Source organism: Gossypium hirsutum, chromosome D10 (assembly GCF_007990345.1).
Source record: "Gossypium hirsutum isolate 1008001.06 chromosome D10, Gossypium_hirsutum_v2.1, whole genome shotgun sequence".
Lineage (NCBI taxonomy): Eukaryota > Viridiplantae > Streptophyta > Magnoliopsida > Malvales > Malvaceae > Gossypium > Gossypium hirsutum.
In genome coordinates this window covers 3,204,859-3,219,650 of record NC_053446.1, presented here as the reverse complement: position 1 = coordinate 3,219,650, position 14,792 = coordinate 3,204,859, and the positions used below count along the sequence as shown (strand labels likewise).

At 36.3% G+C, this 14,792-nt stretch overlaps 3 protein-coding genes across 7 annotated transcripts; 2 read left to right on the top strand and 1 right to left on the bottom strand.

Annotated features, from left to right (window-relative positions):
• The first annotated feature begins 27 nt into the window (after positions 1-27).
• Positions 28-3,134, top strand: LOC107913164 (nucleobase-ascorbate transporter 2). Its single transcript, XM_016841651.2, has 13 exons — positions 28-390; positions 473-570; positions 657-833; positions 918-1,018; positions 1,102-1,177; positions 1,259-1,318; positions 1,400-1,584; positions 1,657-1,753; positions 1,923-2,068; positions 2,148-2,239; positions 2,316-2,393; positions 2,467-2,627; positions 2,720-3,134. The coding sequence occupies exons 1-13, from the start codon at positions 300-302 to the stop codon at positions 2,930-2,932; spliced, it is 1,575 nt and encodes a 524-aa protein (XP_016697140.1). The 5' UTR covers positions 28-299; the 3' UTR covers positions 2,933-3,134.
• Positions 3,104-6,136, bottom strand: LOC107913163 (O-fucosyltransferase 8). 2 transcript variants are annotated; one of them, XM_016841649.2, is made up of 10 exons: positions 5,565-6,136; positions 5,364-5,450; positions 5,181-5,277; positions 5,037-5,107; positions 4,852-4,940; positions 4,640-4,760; positions 4,404-4,547; positions 3,965-4,305; positions 3,624-3,864; positions 3,104-3,539 (listed from the first exon to the last, which is right to left on the bottom strand). In XM_016841649.2, the coding sequence occupies exons 1-10, from the start codon at positions 5,865-5,867 to the stop codon at positions 3,234-3,236; spliced, it is 1,800 nt and encodes a 599-aa protein (XP_016697138.1). In that variant the 5' UTR covers positions 5,868-6,136; the 3' UTR covers positions 3,104-3,233. The 2 variants fall into 2 exon arrangements, with proteins under 2 accessions (XP_016697138.1, XP_016697139.1); XM_016841650.1 differs by having other exon boundaries at positions 5,364-5,487; positions 5,565-5,760.
• Positions 6,137-9,337: 3,201 nt separating this feature from the next.
• Positions 9,338-13,259, top strand: LOC107913162 (probable LRR receptor-like serine/threonine-protein kinase At5g45780). Of its 4 annotated transcripts, none has more exons than XM_041102815.1 (11): positions 9,338-9,934; positions 10,008-10,140; positions 10,243-10,314; positions 10,611-10,754; positions 10,867-10,938; positions 11,022-11,081; positions 11,222-11,292; positions 11,377-11,523; positions 11,613-11,951; positions 12,081-12,472; positions 12,697-13,259. In XM_041102815.1, exons 1-11 carry the CDS (start codon positions 9,823-9,825, stop codon positions 13,009-13,011), a joined length of 1,857 nt encoding a protein of 618 aa, XP_040958749.1. In that variant the 5' UTR covers positions 9,338-9,822; the 3' UTR covers positions 13,012-13,259. The 4 variants fall into 4 exon arrangements, with proteins under 4 accessions (XP_040958749.1, XP_040958748.1, XP_040958751.1 ...); XM_041102814.1 differs by having other exon boundaries at positions 11,371-11,523; XM_041102817.1 differs by having other exon boundaries at positions 9,482-9,934; positions 10,031-10,140.
• The last annotated feature ends 1,533 nt before the right edge of the window (positions 13,260-14,792 follow it).

Sequence of the window (14,792 nt, the reverse complement as noted above, 5' to 3'; positions counted from 1 at the left end):
AAAATCAAAAGCTGTGTAAAAATTTAAAAAGAAAAAAAAACTGAAAAACAGAACTCAAACTCTCTCTGCTCTGTAAGTTAAAGTAGAGAGAGTGAAAAAATCCTTTAGTACTGAGCGGCAAAGTACTTATTTTTACTTCTTTTCTTGTGTTTCATAGCATAAGTTTATATTCAATCTTAAAGTTTCGAACTTTCAGCTGTTTTACTCTGGTTTGAGCTTAAAAATCGATTCTCTGATTCATTTTGTGAATACCCCATTTGAGTTTTAGAGGCAAAAAATACGAATTTTTTCATAAAGCTATGGCAGAACCAAAACCTGAAGAAATAAGTCACCCACCAATGGACCAACTTCAAGGCCTAGAGTACTGCATTGACTCAAATCCTTCTTGGGGTGTGCAGTTTTTTTCCCATTTTAGATCAAATCTTTTCAACTGTATTTTTTTTGTAACGCTCTGTTTTGGTGGTGGAAGCAGGAGAAGCTATAGCTTTAGGGTTTCAACATTACATTTTGGCCTTAGGAACTGCTGTGATGATCCCTTCTTTTCTTGTTCCTTTAATGGGAGGAACTGATGTAAGCAGTGAAATTTACATGTTCTTCATTGATTCCCTTACTTTATTACTGTATTCAACATGAATTCTTTTAATGATGGTTTTTAGGATGATAAAGTTAGAGTGGTGCAGACACTGTTATTTGTTGAAGGGATTAATACACTTTTACAAACACTATTTGGAACTCGATTACCTACTGTTATTGGAGGGTCTTATGCCTTCATGGTTCCCATTATATCAATAATCCATGATACTACTTTGCTAAGCATTGAGGATAACCATATGGTTAGTACAATTCTATGAACTTTGTGTAAAGGCATAATTTTTCCTTTAGGACATGAGATGATGTCCTTTTTTATGTGTATGCAGAGATTTCTATATACTATGAGAGCTGTCCAAGGTGCACTAATAGTAGCATCAAGCATACAAATTATCTTGGGGTATAGTCAGATGTGGGCCATTTGCACCAGGTTCAACTTTGATCTTAAATGAAGTTTCTATATCAAAATCCTAGAGAAACACAAGTTGAGAATGGTTTTTGCCCCGTTTTTAGGTTCTTTAGCCCCCTTGGAATGATTCCGGTTATTGCACTAGTCGGCTTTGGTTTGTTTGACAAAGGCTTCCCTGTGGTAAAATATAGAAACTTTTGAGCTATTTTGAATTCTTATATGAAAAGTTTTCGTCTTAGCTTGTTATCAACTCACTATCAGGTCGGTCGCTGCGTCGAAATTGGGATCCCAATGCTTTTTCTATTTATAGCCTTCTCTCAGGTACTACTATTTCTCCCAGTTACAAGTTCCATTTGCTATATGAAATCATATGTATGATTCTATCTTTTCTGTCAAAAACAGTACTTGAAGAATTTCCTCACAAAGCAACTGCCGATACTGGAGCGGTTTGCCCTCATTATATCGATCACGGTAATTTGGGCATATGCACATCTCTTGACAAAGAGTGGTGCATACAAACATCGTCCCGAGTTAACACAATTAAATTGCAGAACTGACAAGGCCAACCTTATTTCTTCTGCCCCATGGTACTAAAGCTGTTCCCCCACTAGATTTGCTGATTGAATCACTGGAATTCTGACCGAAAATTTTTCATACAGGATAAAGATTCCTTATCCTCTTCAATGGGGTGCTCCTACATTTGATGCTGGTCATGCTTTTGGAATGATGGCTGCTGTTTTAGTCTCATTGATTGAGGTACTCAAATGAAATGTCATAATTCTTTTTTTGTTTAAAGAAAAAAAAAGAAGAGAAGAGCACAGATACACGGGTCTCACACGTTGAGTCCCTAAACCATTTCTGACTCATAAATTGAATAGACATATATTACTTAGTGATTCAAAGCTAAAAATGTTTGCTTTGGCAGTCAACAGGTTCTTACAAGGCTGCTGCACGCCTAGCGAGTGCCACACCACCTCCAGCTCATATTCTTAGCCGTGGTATTGGTTGGCAAGGCATCGGAATCCTTTTGGATGGATTATTTGGAACACTGACTGGTTCAACTGTCTCTGTGTAAGTATTGTTGCTTATTGTTCTGGAAATGATCCTTTTTTTTGCCACTATACTATACTAATTCCTGGTAAAACAACAGGGAAAATGTGGGGCTTCTTGGAAGCACTCGTGTTGGAAGCCGCAGGGTCATTCAAATCTCAGCTGGCTTTATGATATTCTTTTCGATATTAGGTGAGTGACAATATATTAAACAGATTAGTCTTTCAGTATTTGTGCCTTAAGAGTTGATTTCTTTACTTTTCTGCAGGAAAATTTGGAGCGTTGTTCGCATCAATACCGTTCACCATATTTGCTGCTGTGTATTGTGTTTTGTTTGGTATTGTTGGTGAGTAACATTCTTGTATGTCCCCATTGCTATATGTTACTTTGCTTCTAACCATAGCTCTACTTGCTTTCAGCTTCTGTGGGGCTGTCATTCATGCAATTTACAAACATGAACTCCATGAGAAACCTATTCATCATAGGTGTTGCAATGTTCTTAGGCTTGTCGGTTCCCGAGTACTATAGAGAATACACTGCCAAGGCACTTCATGGTCCTGCTCATACCAGGGCTGTATGGGTTAGTTAAATGTCCCCCATGCCAACTTTTCGTATTCAACTTTTCTGCTAATCAAACATAGCATTGACATGTACTATTTTTTTGACATGCAGTTCAATGATTTCCTTAATACCATCTTCTTTTCATCTCCAACTGTTGCATTGATTGTTGCCGTACTCCTAGACAACACACTTGACTACAAAGATAGTGCTCGAGATAGAGGAATGCCATGGTGGGCTAATTTCCGTACGTTCAAAGGAGATGGCCGGAGTGAAGAGTTTTATTCACTCCCTTTCAATCTCAATCGTTTCTTCCCTCCGTCATAGATCATTGTCAACAACAACGAGATGCCTCGGTCATATGTATATTTGACTTGGGTTCAATCTGATATCGATTCGTTTGTGCTCCGCTCTAGTTATTAATTATTATTTTTGGTGTGTAATGTAGGCTTGCTTCTAACAATGTTTGCAAAAGTGACTTTGCAAGAACTCTGTGAATCAAATGTAATGCACTTTTTGGCTTCTCTCATCTATGTGCATTTTTATTAGCAAATTACATTGATGAATAATGAACATATCAAAAAGAGCAGAAAATGGGATGAGAACTGATTATGATACAGTTTCAGGGCTATAATCTGCACATACATTCAGGGCACCTTGGTTGTCGATAAATACTTCGACCAGAACCCCTCACCCGCACTCTTTGGCCTTCCTCAATCATCTTTCTTACTCTATCTTCAAATGTAGTCCATCCTATGGTGCTATTCTCTGAAAAAATCGCAGCTAATCTCTTCTTGTTAGGCCGCAAGGTTGGAGCATGTCCATCACCATAGTAAGTTCGGAATCCAGATACCAGTGATGATAGTTGGCTTCCAGAGTCTGTCATGGCGAAGACATCTGAAGTTGCACAAGCAATGAAGTCCAATGCTGCGAGCTGCACCCAAGGCAAATTCTTTTTCCATGTTACAAAAATGTACCCGAAAAAGTTCGTAAAACGATTGTCCAAATCCAAAAATACCTGAGAAGAGAAATTTCTGAAAGGAGCAAGTTCATTGTATGTAAGCAGTGTTTCCTTGGTGACCAAATTTGGGTACAAATTGGTAAAGGGGTGCATCCTTGAACTTCCTCCGTATATACGAGACCCTGCAAGATAAATGTAAGTTCCACGCTTGAAGCCAAGAGCTGCAAGAACAAGCGCTGCTTCTTCGGGTGTCAATGGACATTTTCCCAACTTCCGCAACTCTGCCAGAGAAACAGGCCTACAAGCATCAATGGTAGAAAAGAACATATCAATCAGGTGTGTGCATGGAAACAACATCAGGTTAAATAACAATGCCAGAAGGGCTGGTAGGGCCGTACTTCGAGTTCTTTAAGCGCTCAATGAGCAGAGGAAAATGGACCTCTCTGTAGGCTTCGAGTTCCTTTTTCTCGTGTTCTCCACCTCCGAAATCACATTGGGAGTATGCCGCCATATCCTCTTCAAATCTCAAGTGTAAGGCAAGGTATCTAGATGAGCCTCTTTCAACATAATTCTCTTTGGAGGAAATGCTAGGAGTGAAATCTCCGAGCAGTTGTTTGTCTAACTGACGTTCGGCAGCATGGTATTTGAATTTCCTTATCCTTTTGATTAATAATGAACCAACTTCTTGGATTTTTGGCACAAACTTTAGCGCATGGAAGTCACATTTACATCTCAATCTCTGCAATGGAGCAAAGCATATCCACGTTCGGGGTGAGTTTCGAATGTAAATACGTGTTCGACATGTGTAGGCTCAAACGTGCAAGGGATGTTACACACCTGGAGTTCAGGAGGAAATGGGTCAAAGCCAAGCCGGTTACCAAATCCAAGGAAGTGAACAACTTTGTTCTTCATAAGGAGGGGAAGTACAGTGTGAATATAATCAATCGGCTTTGCTTCCTTCACGATATCTGCATCAGTGATCTGTATTGAGGTAAGATTCGAGGTGTTATAGTGTCACGAGAAATGAAAGCCGAAGTTCAATGCAAATGTAGAAACTTAGAAGATAAACTTACAAGGCTGCCAATGGCTTCAATATCCAAGGACTTCAAATGAAGAGGAAGTTCCTGCACTATATGTACATCATCCTTCAACATTCTCATAAAATAGTCTTCTTGGTAGATGTCACCGAACTGGCTGCATTTCGAACCCAAAATCCGCTATTAAGTGTATCGTTTCATTATCCATTGCATGAATATAAGTATCAAATCAAATGTTACATGGTTACCTAGGATCCTTCCATACATTGCTGTAAAGAAACTTCGGAAGAACCAACGTCGCATTGAGCAACGATGCCACGGCAACTGCATTGCATATCTGTGGACAAACCCCATTTTAACCGAAACCAACATCGAACTTTCCTAATGAAAAATGGATAGAAGATCAAAAAAGGGAATTAAACCGGATACTTACAGCTACGCGTTGTTGATTCAGACCACCATTCGCGCTAACCATTATGTAGCCATTATTTTCACCAGGCTTCCCTGTCTCAACCAAAGACAAGTTAAAAGACTATTTTGTTACATGGTGGATAAGGTTCCGAAGCAAGGTACTTACCTAGGCTTGTTGGATATCTTTTATCTGCACAAGGTGTCCATTTGGATGCTTCTTGATATGGTTCCTCCCAAAAATTCAAACTTTCTTGCTTAAACTCCTGCAAATCAATGAATCTATTCACATTTTTAAGGAAAAAATTTTAACTTTTTTTCTTTAAAGTTCATAGAAATCTAAGAAGCCTACCTCAGCAACAAGTGCACTTGAAGCTAAATTTAGAAGCCTACCATACATCTCAACTGTTGGCCTTTCCTTATGGGCAACACTATCCTCCTTTGCATATACATGTAATGTAAAGGCATATCAACAACTAGTTGGTGTCAGTTCCTTCATTTTTAAACAATGCATATATTCATATTCAATAATTCATCGAAACAATAACCGTACCTCGCGGCCATCGGAGTTTCGCGTACTCGAACTTCCATGAAAGTTGATCGAACCGAAAACCGACACCATCACAGAATCGAGCAAGAACATGAAAGCCGTTAACACGAACATAAACGCAACTGATTTCACATTCCGGCGGAACCATGTGTGTCTATTCCCACCCTTACAAGGATTGAACTTGCCTGAATCATCTTTCAAATTATGAAGCAATACTACTTTGGACAAAGAATCTGAGCTTCTAACACGATAATCTTTCAACCTCAAAACTGACTTATTGTTGTTGTTGTTGTTATTCTTCGACATGGTTATGAAAATCCCCAAAACCTGAACTTTGGCATTGGCTAATGTTTAGATAACAATAACATGGAACTCTTACAACATCTGTTACCATCTTTTCCATTGTCTTAACAAAGACACGCCAACAAATATGAACATATGTCATTAGTTGATTAAGTTTCAATTGTTGGTGAAGATGAACTAACATTTAAAAAAATAAAAATAAAATGGGATTGATGGTGTATAGTTGATAAAATAAGAACGTCAAAGAAGATGGGAAAAATTCAAAGAGACGTTAAGTTGTAGGTGTAGGTGACAGTGAGTTGAAAACGTATGAAAAGAGTGGAAAGCAAGGCAACTCAGCTAAAGTCGAGTTGGCTCAGAGCCTCAACTCAACTGCATTTTCTTTTAAAAACATTAAACTTGTAATATAAGAATCTTATAATCCGTTAATAGCTACTTCCCACCAAACATAAATTAAGACAAGTCTGGGTTTTTCTTTTTTTAGCTTCCATTGTCTTTCATATATTTGAAGATGAACCGAAAATTAAAAACTTGGTCAAAAAAAGGAAACGATCGAGAGACTTGAAAGAAAAAAAAAACATTGGCTTTATGCCTCTATCAAAGACTTGAGTATTATATTCATTCTTAATAATCAATTAAATATGGTATTTTTTTTCCCATAAAAAGATTGACAATTTATTTGTTGCAATGTGTTAAATAAAAAAAAGATTAATCAGGGTTAATTTATTCAATATATTTTCTGTTATCTGACAGTCACAGGTATTATTTACTTAATTATAGGGAAAATTAATATTTAGTCCCTGAATTTGGTAATTTTTTAAAATTGATCCCTGAATTTTTTTGACATTAGTCATGGAACTTAATATTTTTAGAGAGTGTCACGTCACAATTTGATCATTCAACTTAGATTCCTTTAAAGCGTGACATGACGCTGTTTAAAAATGTTAAGTCATTACTTAAAAATTTAAAATATATGTATAAAATCTAAAAAAATATAAAAAAATATAAATTATAAATTTAAAAAATTTCAAGTGATGACGCGACATAAAATCAGAGTCCTACGTCATCACACTTTAACAAAATTTCAAGTTGGCATTTAAAATCTATTTGAATTGTCATGTAGGACTGCCGTTAATGAGGTAATAGAGTTTAACGGTAGAGTGACTACCTTGTAACAAAACGATAACATAAGTGACTAAAATGTAACATTTAAAATAGCGCACCTCTTCCTTTGAAATTACCATGTTATAGTTCAACACGAAACTATCAAAATTAATTATTACAAATATTGAACTAAATAATTCACTCGATAAATTAATTCAACTCAAACTACTTCGTCTATATATAATATTACATGAATAAGACCAAAAGGCTATTTGACCCAACAAAGAGCAAGCCAGTTCAGTAAACAACTAAGGCTAAAAGGCTATTTGACCCTGATAAATTGAGATAAGGCTCAAAGCCTCATACGACCTCTGGGCCTTGTAAGCCCAATGAGCTTATAAATACTGAAGACACAAAATTTACCAAGGTCTGACCTTAAATTACTTTTCATTTAAGGCATTTACTAATTTAGACATTGGAGGATGTCGTGAAGTATCAACTCCAATGCCCTGCAACTCACTCACAAGTACACCTCGACAAGTATAGAAACAAGGACTGAAAAGTCAAAAGCAAATGCCTAGTGAGAAGGTTATCCATTGTATTTGCATTCAGCCAAAACATACGATTGTCATTTGGCTAGGGACCAATGTCCATCATGATGCTGAAATTTTACAAGCATTGACCCCAGTCTGGGCCTTGAGGATTTAATGCAGATATATAGGCAAAAAGTGTCAATACATTTAGCGGACATAGATTCAAGTTTGCTTAAGTATGAATTATTTTTGTAAAACTTTCACGATAAAAGAATTAATCATTAGTGTTAACTATAAATAGCCCAACTTTCACAAAATAACAAGCAGTTCTTAGGTCCTGTCTTCAGTCTGACCAATAACAGGGCCAGGGTTACATGGAAACATGAGTTTAATACAAATTCAACACAAATATTTGATAAAAATAGAGAATATATATTTTATCTAGCAGATCATGATTGTTACTGTTTGTACCAAGTAATGCCACTACTGGTTTTTTGTTTATTGGCTCCAAGAAATCAAGCTCCCGGTCTCAATTCTATTACAACAGCCTCAGCAAAGCCATATTGCAAAGCTAAAGTTCATCCTCTGATGGATGAACATTGGATGAACATTGGCCATTGCTGTAACTCAGCCAAAGGTAATATATATATATGTGTGTGTGGGCAAAAGGTTGGAACAAACATATGTCAAAATGAAAGTTAATGTCTATTGCCTGTGCTATTTGGTGTTTTGTCCGGGATGGCAAGTTAATGTCCAGATTGTAATGATATTTTAGATGGTAAAAGAATTATAGAGGTTATGTATATTTTATTTGTTTTATTTAAAAATTGTATTAAATTGATAATTATTTCTGTTAAAAATTTTATCTATTTTTATCATAAATAGAATAATTAGACAAATATATATAACTTACGTGGATTAATTTTTAACAATAAAATTTAATTAAATTTTTATCTGAAAAATCAATTTACTTGTATAGAATTCAAACATTTACCTATTTAAGATGCATGCATATTGCATAATTGTAGTGGGTTTTTTTTGTTGTCAAAAAGTAGATGCCCTTTAAGTCTTATCCTTAGCCCTAAGGTCCTACCCATGCTTAATAATTAGGGTTTTCTTTTGTGGTCGTCAAAAAGACAATTAGCTGAGCTGGTTCCCTGTTTCAATGTTCCCCTTTCTGTTCTTTCAACCTTCTTTGTTCTCAATTTTCTCTCTTTCACATCAATTTTTCAAATCTCCCTCTGAATATAACTTATTAAACATTCAAATTTTTTAAATTTCGTTTAATGATTTAACCTCATTAAATTTTTATCCATTCATTTCATAACAGATCAAACGAAATATCTTGCTTTTGTTTTCATTGTTTTTCTAAAACGGGGCCGTTTGGAGGAGAGAATCGTTGTATTCCTATGGTGAAAAAACTCGAAAAAATTAAATCAATATTTCGAACTTGAACTAGGTAACAACTTCCATACCCGGGGGTTTGAAATTTGTTTTGGTTAAATTAATCCTTAAATTTTATAATTATTTTTATATTAAAACTTAAAATTTTTTTTCCCAAGTTAATCTCTGAACTTAATAACTGTTATCATATCAAAACATGAACTTGACAATTATTCCAATCGAAGCTTGAGCTTTAGAATTTTCAATGAAGTATTAAGGTTAACTTAGACAAAAATTATTCAAACCCTAATACAAAAATAATTATCAAGATTAATGACTCAAACAAAAAAACCAAAAATTAAATAAAAATAACTTAAACTCCGCGGTGAAAATTGTAACATACGATCAATCACTTATGAAAAGAAATTGAATCACTTATGAACTGTTTGTTTCCCATCAATCATCAAAACATACGATCTTAACGGCCCAAAACTAACTCAAATTCAGACAAAATCCAAACATCGTAAATCGTAACAATACCAAAAAAATACCACCTTTAAATCATGAAAAGCGACCATCTCTGTCATTTCACACATCTCGAGGACTTGCCCCATGTTCAAAGGACCATTCTCCTGGCCTCGCCACTTGCAAAAACACCCCCAAAAAAAACTAGCCTTTCTCACCATTTTTATACTCGAAAATATTAATCTTTTCAGCCAAGAGTCCAAGCAGAGCTGCAAACAAATATATAATTCAATTAAAAAAATCCAAACTTTAGCTGAATTCAGATTGCATTTTTTGTTTTCTGTCAGTAGATTCTGGCCTTACTTTCATTCCCTAAAGTCAAAAGCCTAAGTGAAAAAAAGAATCAAAAGCTTTCCAGCTTTCCTTTGTAACTTTAGCTTCTCCTTTTTGTCATTGCTTTTGTTTAACATTCAATGGAGCAGCACATTATGTGGGTGTTTTGGTTCTTTTTACATTGGTTTTGTTCGGTCCATTCAGTTTCAGATGGTGATAGTCTCCTTTCTCCCAAAGGAGTTAACTATGAAGGTCCATTTTGGGTTCTTAATTTCTTTCTTTTTTTAGTATTTTTTTTTGATTTTGGGTGGTATTGTAATAACAGTGGCTGCTTTGATGTCGGTGAAGAGAGAGCTGAGAGATTATAAGCAGGTTATGGATGGCTGGGATATCAACTCGGTTGATCCTTGTACATGGAACATGGTGGCTTGTTCTGCTGAAGGTTTCGTTATCTCACTGTGAGGAACTATGCTCCTTTTCTATTTCTTTATCGATTGTGAATAATTTGATTAAAAAAAAGTAAAAATGAGAGCTTGATTTTGTAAAATTGTTGTTGATAGAGAAATGGCCAGCACAGGGTTATCAGGTCTGCTTTCACCCAGCATTGGGAATTTGAGTCACCTAAGGACAATGTGAGTCCACCGTCTTATATCTTTTCTTGTAATCCAACTGCTAATTCTTACAGTATTGGAACCAATGTGAAATTGATGTTTTAGTAGTGATTAGGATTGCCCAAGACATTACTTTTATGGGGTATTCTTTTAGAAGTTGATTTGCTTGTGAAAGAATATGCAGTACGGTGCACTTGGGTACATGTTCTTGTTGGAAGAAATGCTAGTGTTGGTTCTCAGAACTTAGTTTTAGTCTTATTTTCTTAAATTCAGGGGTTATTTTATCGAATAATTCTTCTTTGTCATTGTTTTTGTAGGTTGTTGCAAAACAATCAGTTATCAGGTCCCATCCCGGATGAGATAGGGAAACTCTCGGAGCTTCAAACTCTGGATCTTTCCGGTAACCACTTTGTTGGAGCAATTCCAAGTACTTTGGGCTCTCTAACTCATCTAAGTTATCTGTGAGTGCGGCCCTGACATTTCTTCAATGCATTTTTATAACATTTGTTGTTATGTACACGCGCAAGTTTTCTTAATGTTTGCCTCCTAAAATCTTTGCTCTGGATTTTTCAGGAGGCTTAGCAAGAACAATTTATCTGGACCTATTCCTAGACACGTTGCGAATCTCACCGGTCTTTCGTTCTTGTACATTCCTGTCATGTTACCTTAATTCTAATCCAGACTGCTACACGATGATGATTTCAATTAACTTAAATGATATTGTGCAGGGACTTATCATATAATAATCTCAGTGGTCCTACTCCGAAAATACTAGCAAAAGGTTATAGGTGAGCTTCCTTGCAGAAAAGAGATTTCATTTCACATCAATAAGCCTAAGCTTTAAATATTTGTTTTCATGTTCAGAACAATCTTGCTGATAAATAGCTTTCATTCACTTCATGCTCAATGTTCCTTTTTTGTTGTGTAGTATTACGGGAAACAACTTTCTTTGTGCTTCTTCTGAACATATATGCACAGATGTTTCTTATCCATTAAATGGTATGTTGTTGATGTCTATCAAAGTGCTTTTGCTGTATGCTCTTTAATTATGGCAATCTAACATGCCCAATTGTTTAGTGGCAGGCTCAGTTTCGTCTTCTCGAGTCAGTGGAAACCATCATTGGCTGCTTTCTGTTGCCATAGGAATTGGTTTTGCATTTGTGGTTTCCGTGATGCTGCTTGCTTGTTGGGTGCGTTGGTACAGATCTCGGATTATGCTACCCTCATACGGTACTCCCAAATTCACAAGATACACTTTTCAAACACTGAATTTGTGTAATTGTTGGAATTTGAGAATTTTGTGTTACTTTGAATTGCAGTGCAGCAGGATTATGATTTTGAAATTGGTCATATAAAGAGGTTCTCCTATCGTGAACTGCAAATCGCCACCAGTAATTTTAACTCCAAAAACATTTTAGGACAAGGAGGATATGGAGTTGTCTATAAAGGGTGTCTTCCAAATAGGTCAGTGGTTGCGGTTAAAAGGCTTAAAGATCCTAATTTCACAGGAGAAGTGCAATTTCAAACTGAAGTAGAGATGATTGGTTTAGCTCTTCACCGCAACCTCTTACGTTTGTATGGCTTCTGTATGACACCTGATGAGAGATTGCTTGTGTATCCTTATATGCCAAATGGTAGTGTTGCCGATCGTTTAAGAGGTTTGTTTTCTTTTTGTGGCTTAAACGCATAGTCATAACTATTCATCTATTTTATGATTCGCTCACAGCTTTTTATATTTTGCCCCTCGTGGCCTCACCATTTCCTTATAATGTGATTATGTTTACCAGATGCTTGTCATGGAAAGCCTGCTTTGAATTGGAGTAGACGAATGCATATTGCCCTTGGAGCTGCTCGTGGACTTCTATATTTACACGAGCAATGTAATCCCAAAATAATTCACCGGGATGTAAAAGCTGCAAACATTTTGCTTGACGAAAGCTTTGAAGCTGTGGTAGGGGATTTTGGTCTTGCTAAGCTCTTAGATAAACGGGATTCCCATGTTACTACTGCTGTGCGAGGGACTGTAGGACACATAGCCCCGGAGTATCTTTCAACCGGACAGTCTTCTGAGAAAACAGATGTCTTTGGATTTGGGATACTACTGTTGGAACTCATCACTGGACAAAAGACATTAGATGCTGGTAATGGACAGGTTCAAAAGGGAATGATTCTTGACTGGGTAAGAAATGATCGATGACTGTCTACTAACGTGGATCTTTGTCATTCTGAGTGCACACTGTTTACCTAGAGAAAGTTATGCATGCCTACAAAATCCAGATCACTCAGCATAATGGATGTTTGCTTTGTTATGACAACATCCAGCATAAACTAAAAATTTATCGTACTTTTTGTTCGGTGCTATTAATCCATATTTAATCTGAAGATACTTCATGGGTGATACAGGTTAGGACATTGCACGAGGAGAGGAGACTTGAAGTGCTAGTGGACAGGGATTTACAAGGATGCTTCGACACAATCGAGTTGGAAACAGTAACAGAGTTGGCGCTGCAGTGTACTCGACCACAACCACACCTTCGCCCCAAGATGTCTGAAGTTTTGAAGGTCCTTGAAGGTCTTGTGCAGTCGGGAACAGAAGAACCACAAGGTGGAACAAACCATTGCGAGACCAGCGCATATAGCTTCTCTAGGAATTACAGTGACGTTCATGAAGAGTCATCCTTCATCATTGAAGCAATGGAACTTTCCGGACCTCGGTAAATAGAAAGCATAAAATTTGCCTTTCCCCATCAGTTTGTATATGATTTTTGCACCTGGGAATCGAATGGAAGTCATGAACCAGTAAGAGTTAGATTGAGGAACTCTCCTATAAGTTAGTGAAAATGTCCCAAAATTGACTCAGGATGTTGAGAGTAACCGTGTTAACCATTTTTATGTTTTTATAGCTTTTCAAATGTAATTACAAGGAATGCCTTAGCTTTTGTAGTCTATGAAAATATTTTCTCCAATTTTGAGGTGACTATTAACAACCAAAACTTGTGAAAAATAAATAAAGCAAATCCAATATTCAGATGCTGTTGATACACGGTGGAGAGAAGGGTGGCTAAGAACAGTTCACCCGGTGGGCAGACAGCAGTAAGAGAGTTTATGGGAGCTGGGAGCTGAGAGAAGGTTTGGAGTTAGGAGTGAAAAAGTATCATGGATGTTCTGCTGATTCCTGGGTCTTGGGAGCCTTATAAAGGGTGTTGTTGGTCCCTTGCCGAGGCTTTACATCTCTTTCTACTTTTGGTTTTGTATTATTTGGAGGGTGTTGTTGGTCCCTTGCCGAGGCTTTACGTGTCTTTCTACTTTTGGTTTTGTATTATTTGGGTTTAGTCGACCTATTGATGTTCTTCTACGTAGGTGTGGGTTGTCTGTGTTAGGGGTGTGATCCCTTGACGTGTGCTTGTCGCCTGCGAGGTGCCTCTAGATACTGGTCAGCAGGATTTTGCCTTCGTTATCGATCTTAGCTCGCATGGACCTCGACGAGGTCGTAGTGTCACACGACAAGCTCACCAGATGTTAACGGAGGACTTGTGAGGTGTAGGTATAACAAAAACAAAGAACAATTCTAATTCTAATATGAAAAAGACCATTTAGAATTTAGTTTGAACTGGATCAAGAATCAGTCGTGATACCAATAAAAAGAAAGTCACTAAATCAATTGATTCAAGAATCCGTACAGAATGTTTAATCCAAATTTTTTAAATTTTTTATTGATTTATTTAATCAAATCTATTATACTAATCAAATCAAAATAAACCAGTTTAATTATTAAATCAATTTTTAGAATTTGAGAATTTACAAATGGGAGTGTATGACACTCAAAAGAACAAAAGAAAAATGGTCTTTGGAATATGCCGAAATAGCCGGCTGGTGATTGCTGGACTTTCAGAATTAAAATTCAAACTTTGGTACCATTAATTACGAAAATGAAATGATTAGAATTTGGACAAATTTAAGGGAAGAAGAACATGGTAAACGACAAATTTCCATATCGACATGTTTGATTGTGGTTCGCCAAGTTTGTCTTCAGAGAAGGATTGCCGATCAACTCAAACATGTATTATTTCTTCATTGAATTTAGTGTCAATGTAGACCCATCCTTTGTATTTGTCTTATAAATATTTTTGGGTAAACTACACCTAGGTCATTAAACAATTAGTAATTTATGTTTTAGTCACTTAACATCAAAAAGTTACAAAATAGTCATTGAACTTGTAACACCCCTTACCCGTATCCAACACCGGAATAGGGTACGAGGCATTACCAAAACACATACACTTGTAAACGTATTTAACCGAGTTATAAAATTTCATCAAAATTAAAACTTTCAAAATAATTAACATGTTTCTATAACTTTTCACAATATATCCTCAAAATATTATAGTCATAATAATTAGGGCCTGCGAGACCCGATACATACTCATGCAATTTAATGCTTCATTTCCATTTCATTCAATTCGCAATTTCTCATGCTCATAATTTAAATCATATCACTA

Bases quoted from the DNA above. Each gene is read 5' to 3' on its own strand.
- LOC107913164 (XM_016841651.2), top strand. From the start codon at position 300: ATGGCAGAACCAAAACCTGAAGAAATAAGTCACCCACCAATGGACCAA. The intron at 834-917 runs GTTAGTACAATT...ATGTGTATGCAG, and splicing joins GCATTGAGGATAACCATATG to AGATTTCTATATACTATGAG. The intron at 1,319-1,399 runs GTACTACTATTT...TGTCAAAAACAG, and splicing joins TATTTATAGCCTTCTCTCAG to TACTTGAAGAATTTCCTCAC.
- LOC107913163 (XM_016841649.2), bottom strand. From the start codon at position 5,867: ATGTCGAAGAATAACAACAACAACAACAATAAGTCAGTTTTGAGGTTG. The intron at 5,451-5,564 runs GTACGGTTATTG...GTATATGCAAAG, and splicing joins GAAACTCCGATGGCCGCGAG to GAGGATAGTGTTGCCCATAA. The intron at 4,306-4,403 runs GTGTGTAACATC...GCTCCATTGCAG, and splicing joins CATTTCCTCCTGAACTCCAG to AGATTGAGATGTAAATGTGA.
- LOC107913162 (XM_041102814.1), top strand. From the start codon at position 9,823: ATGGAGCAGCACATTATGTGGGTGTTTTGGTTCTTTTTACATTGGTTT. The intron at 10,755-10,866 runs GTGAGTGCGGCC...TGGATTTTTCAG, and splicing joins CTAACTCATCTAAGTTATCT to GAGGCTTAGCAAGAACAATT. The intron at 12,473-12,696 runs GTAAGAAATGAT...TGGGTGATACAG, and splicing joins AGGGAATGATTCTTGACTGG to GTTAGGACATTGCACGAGGA.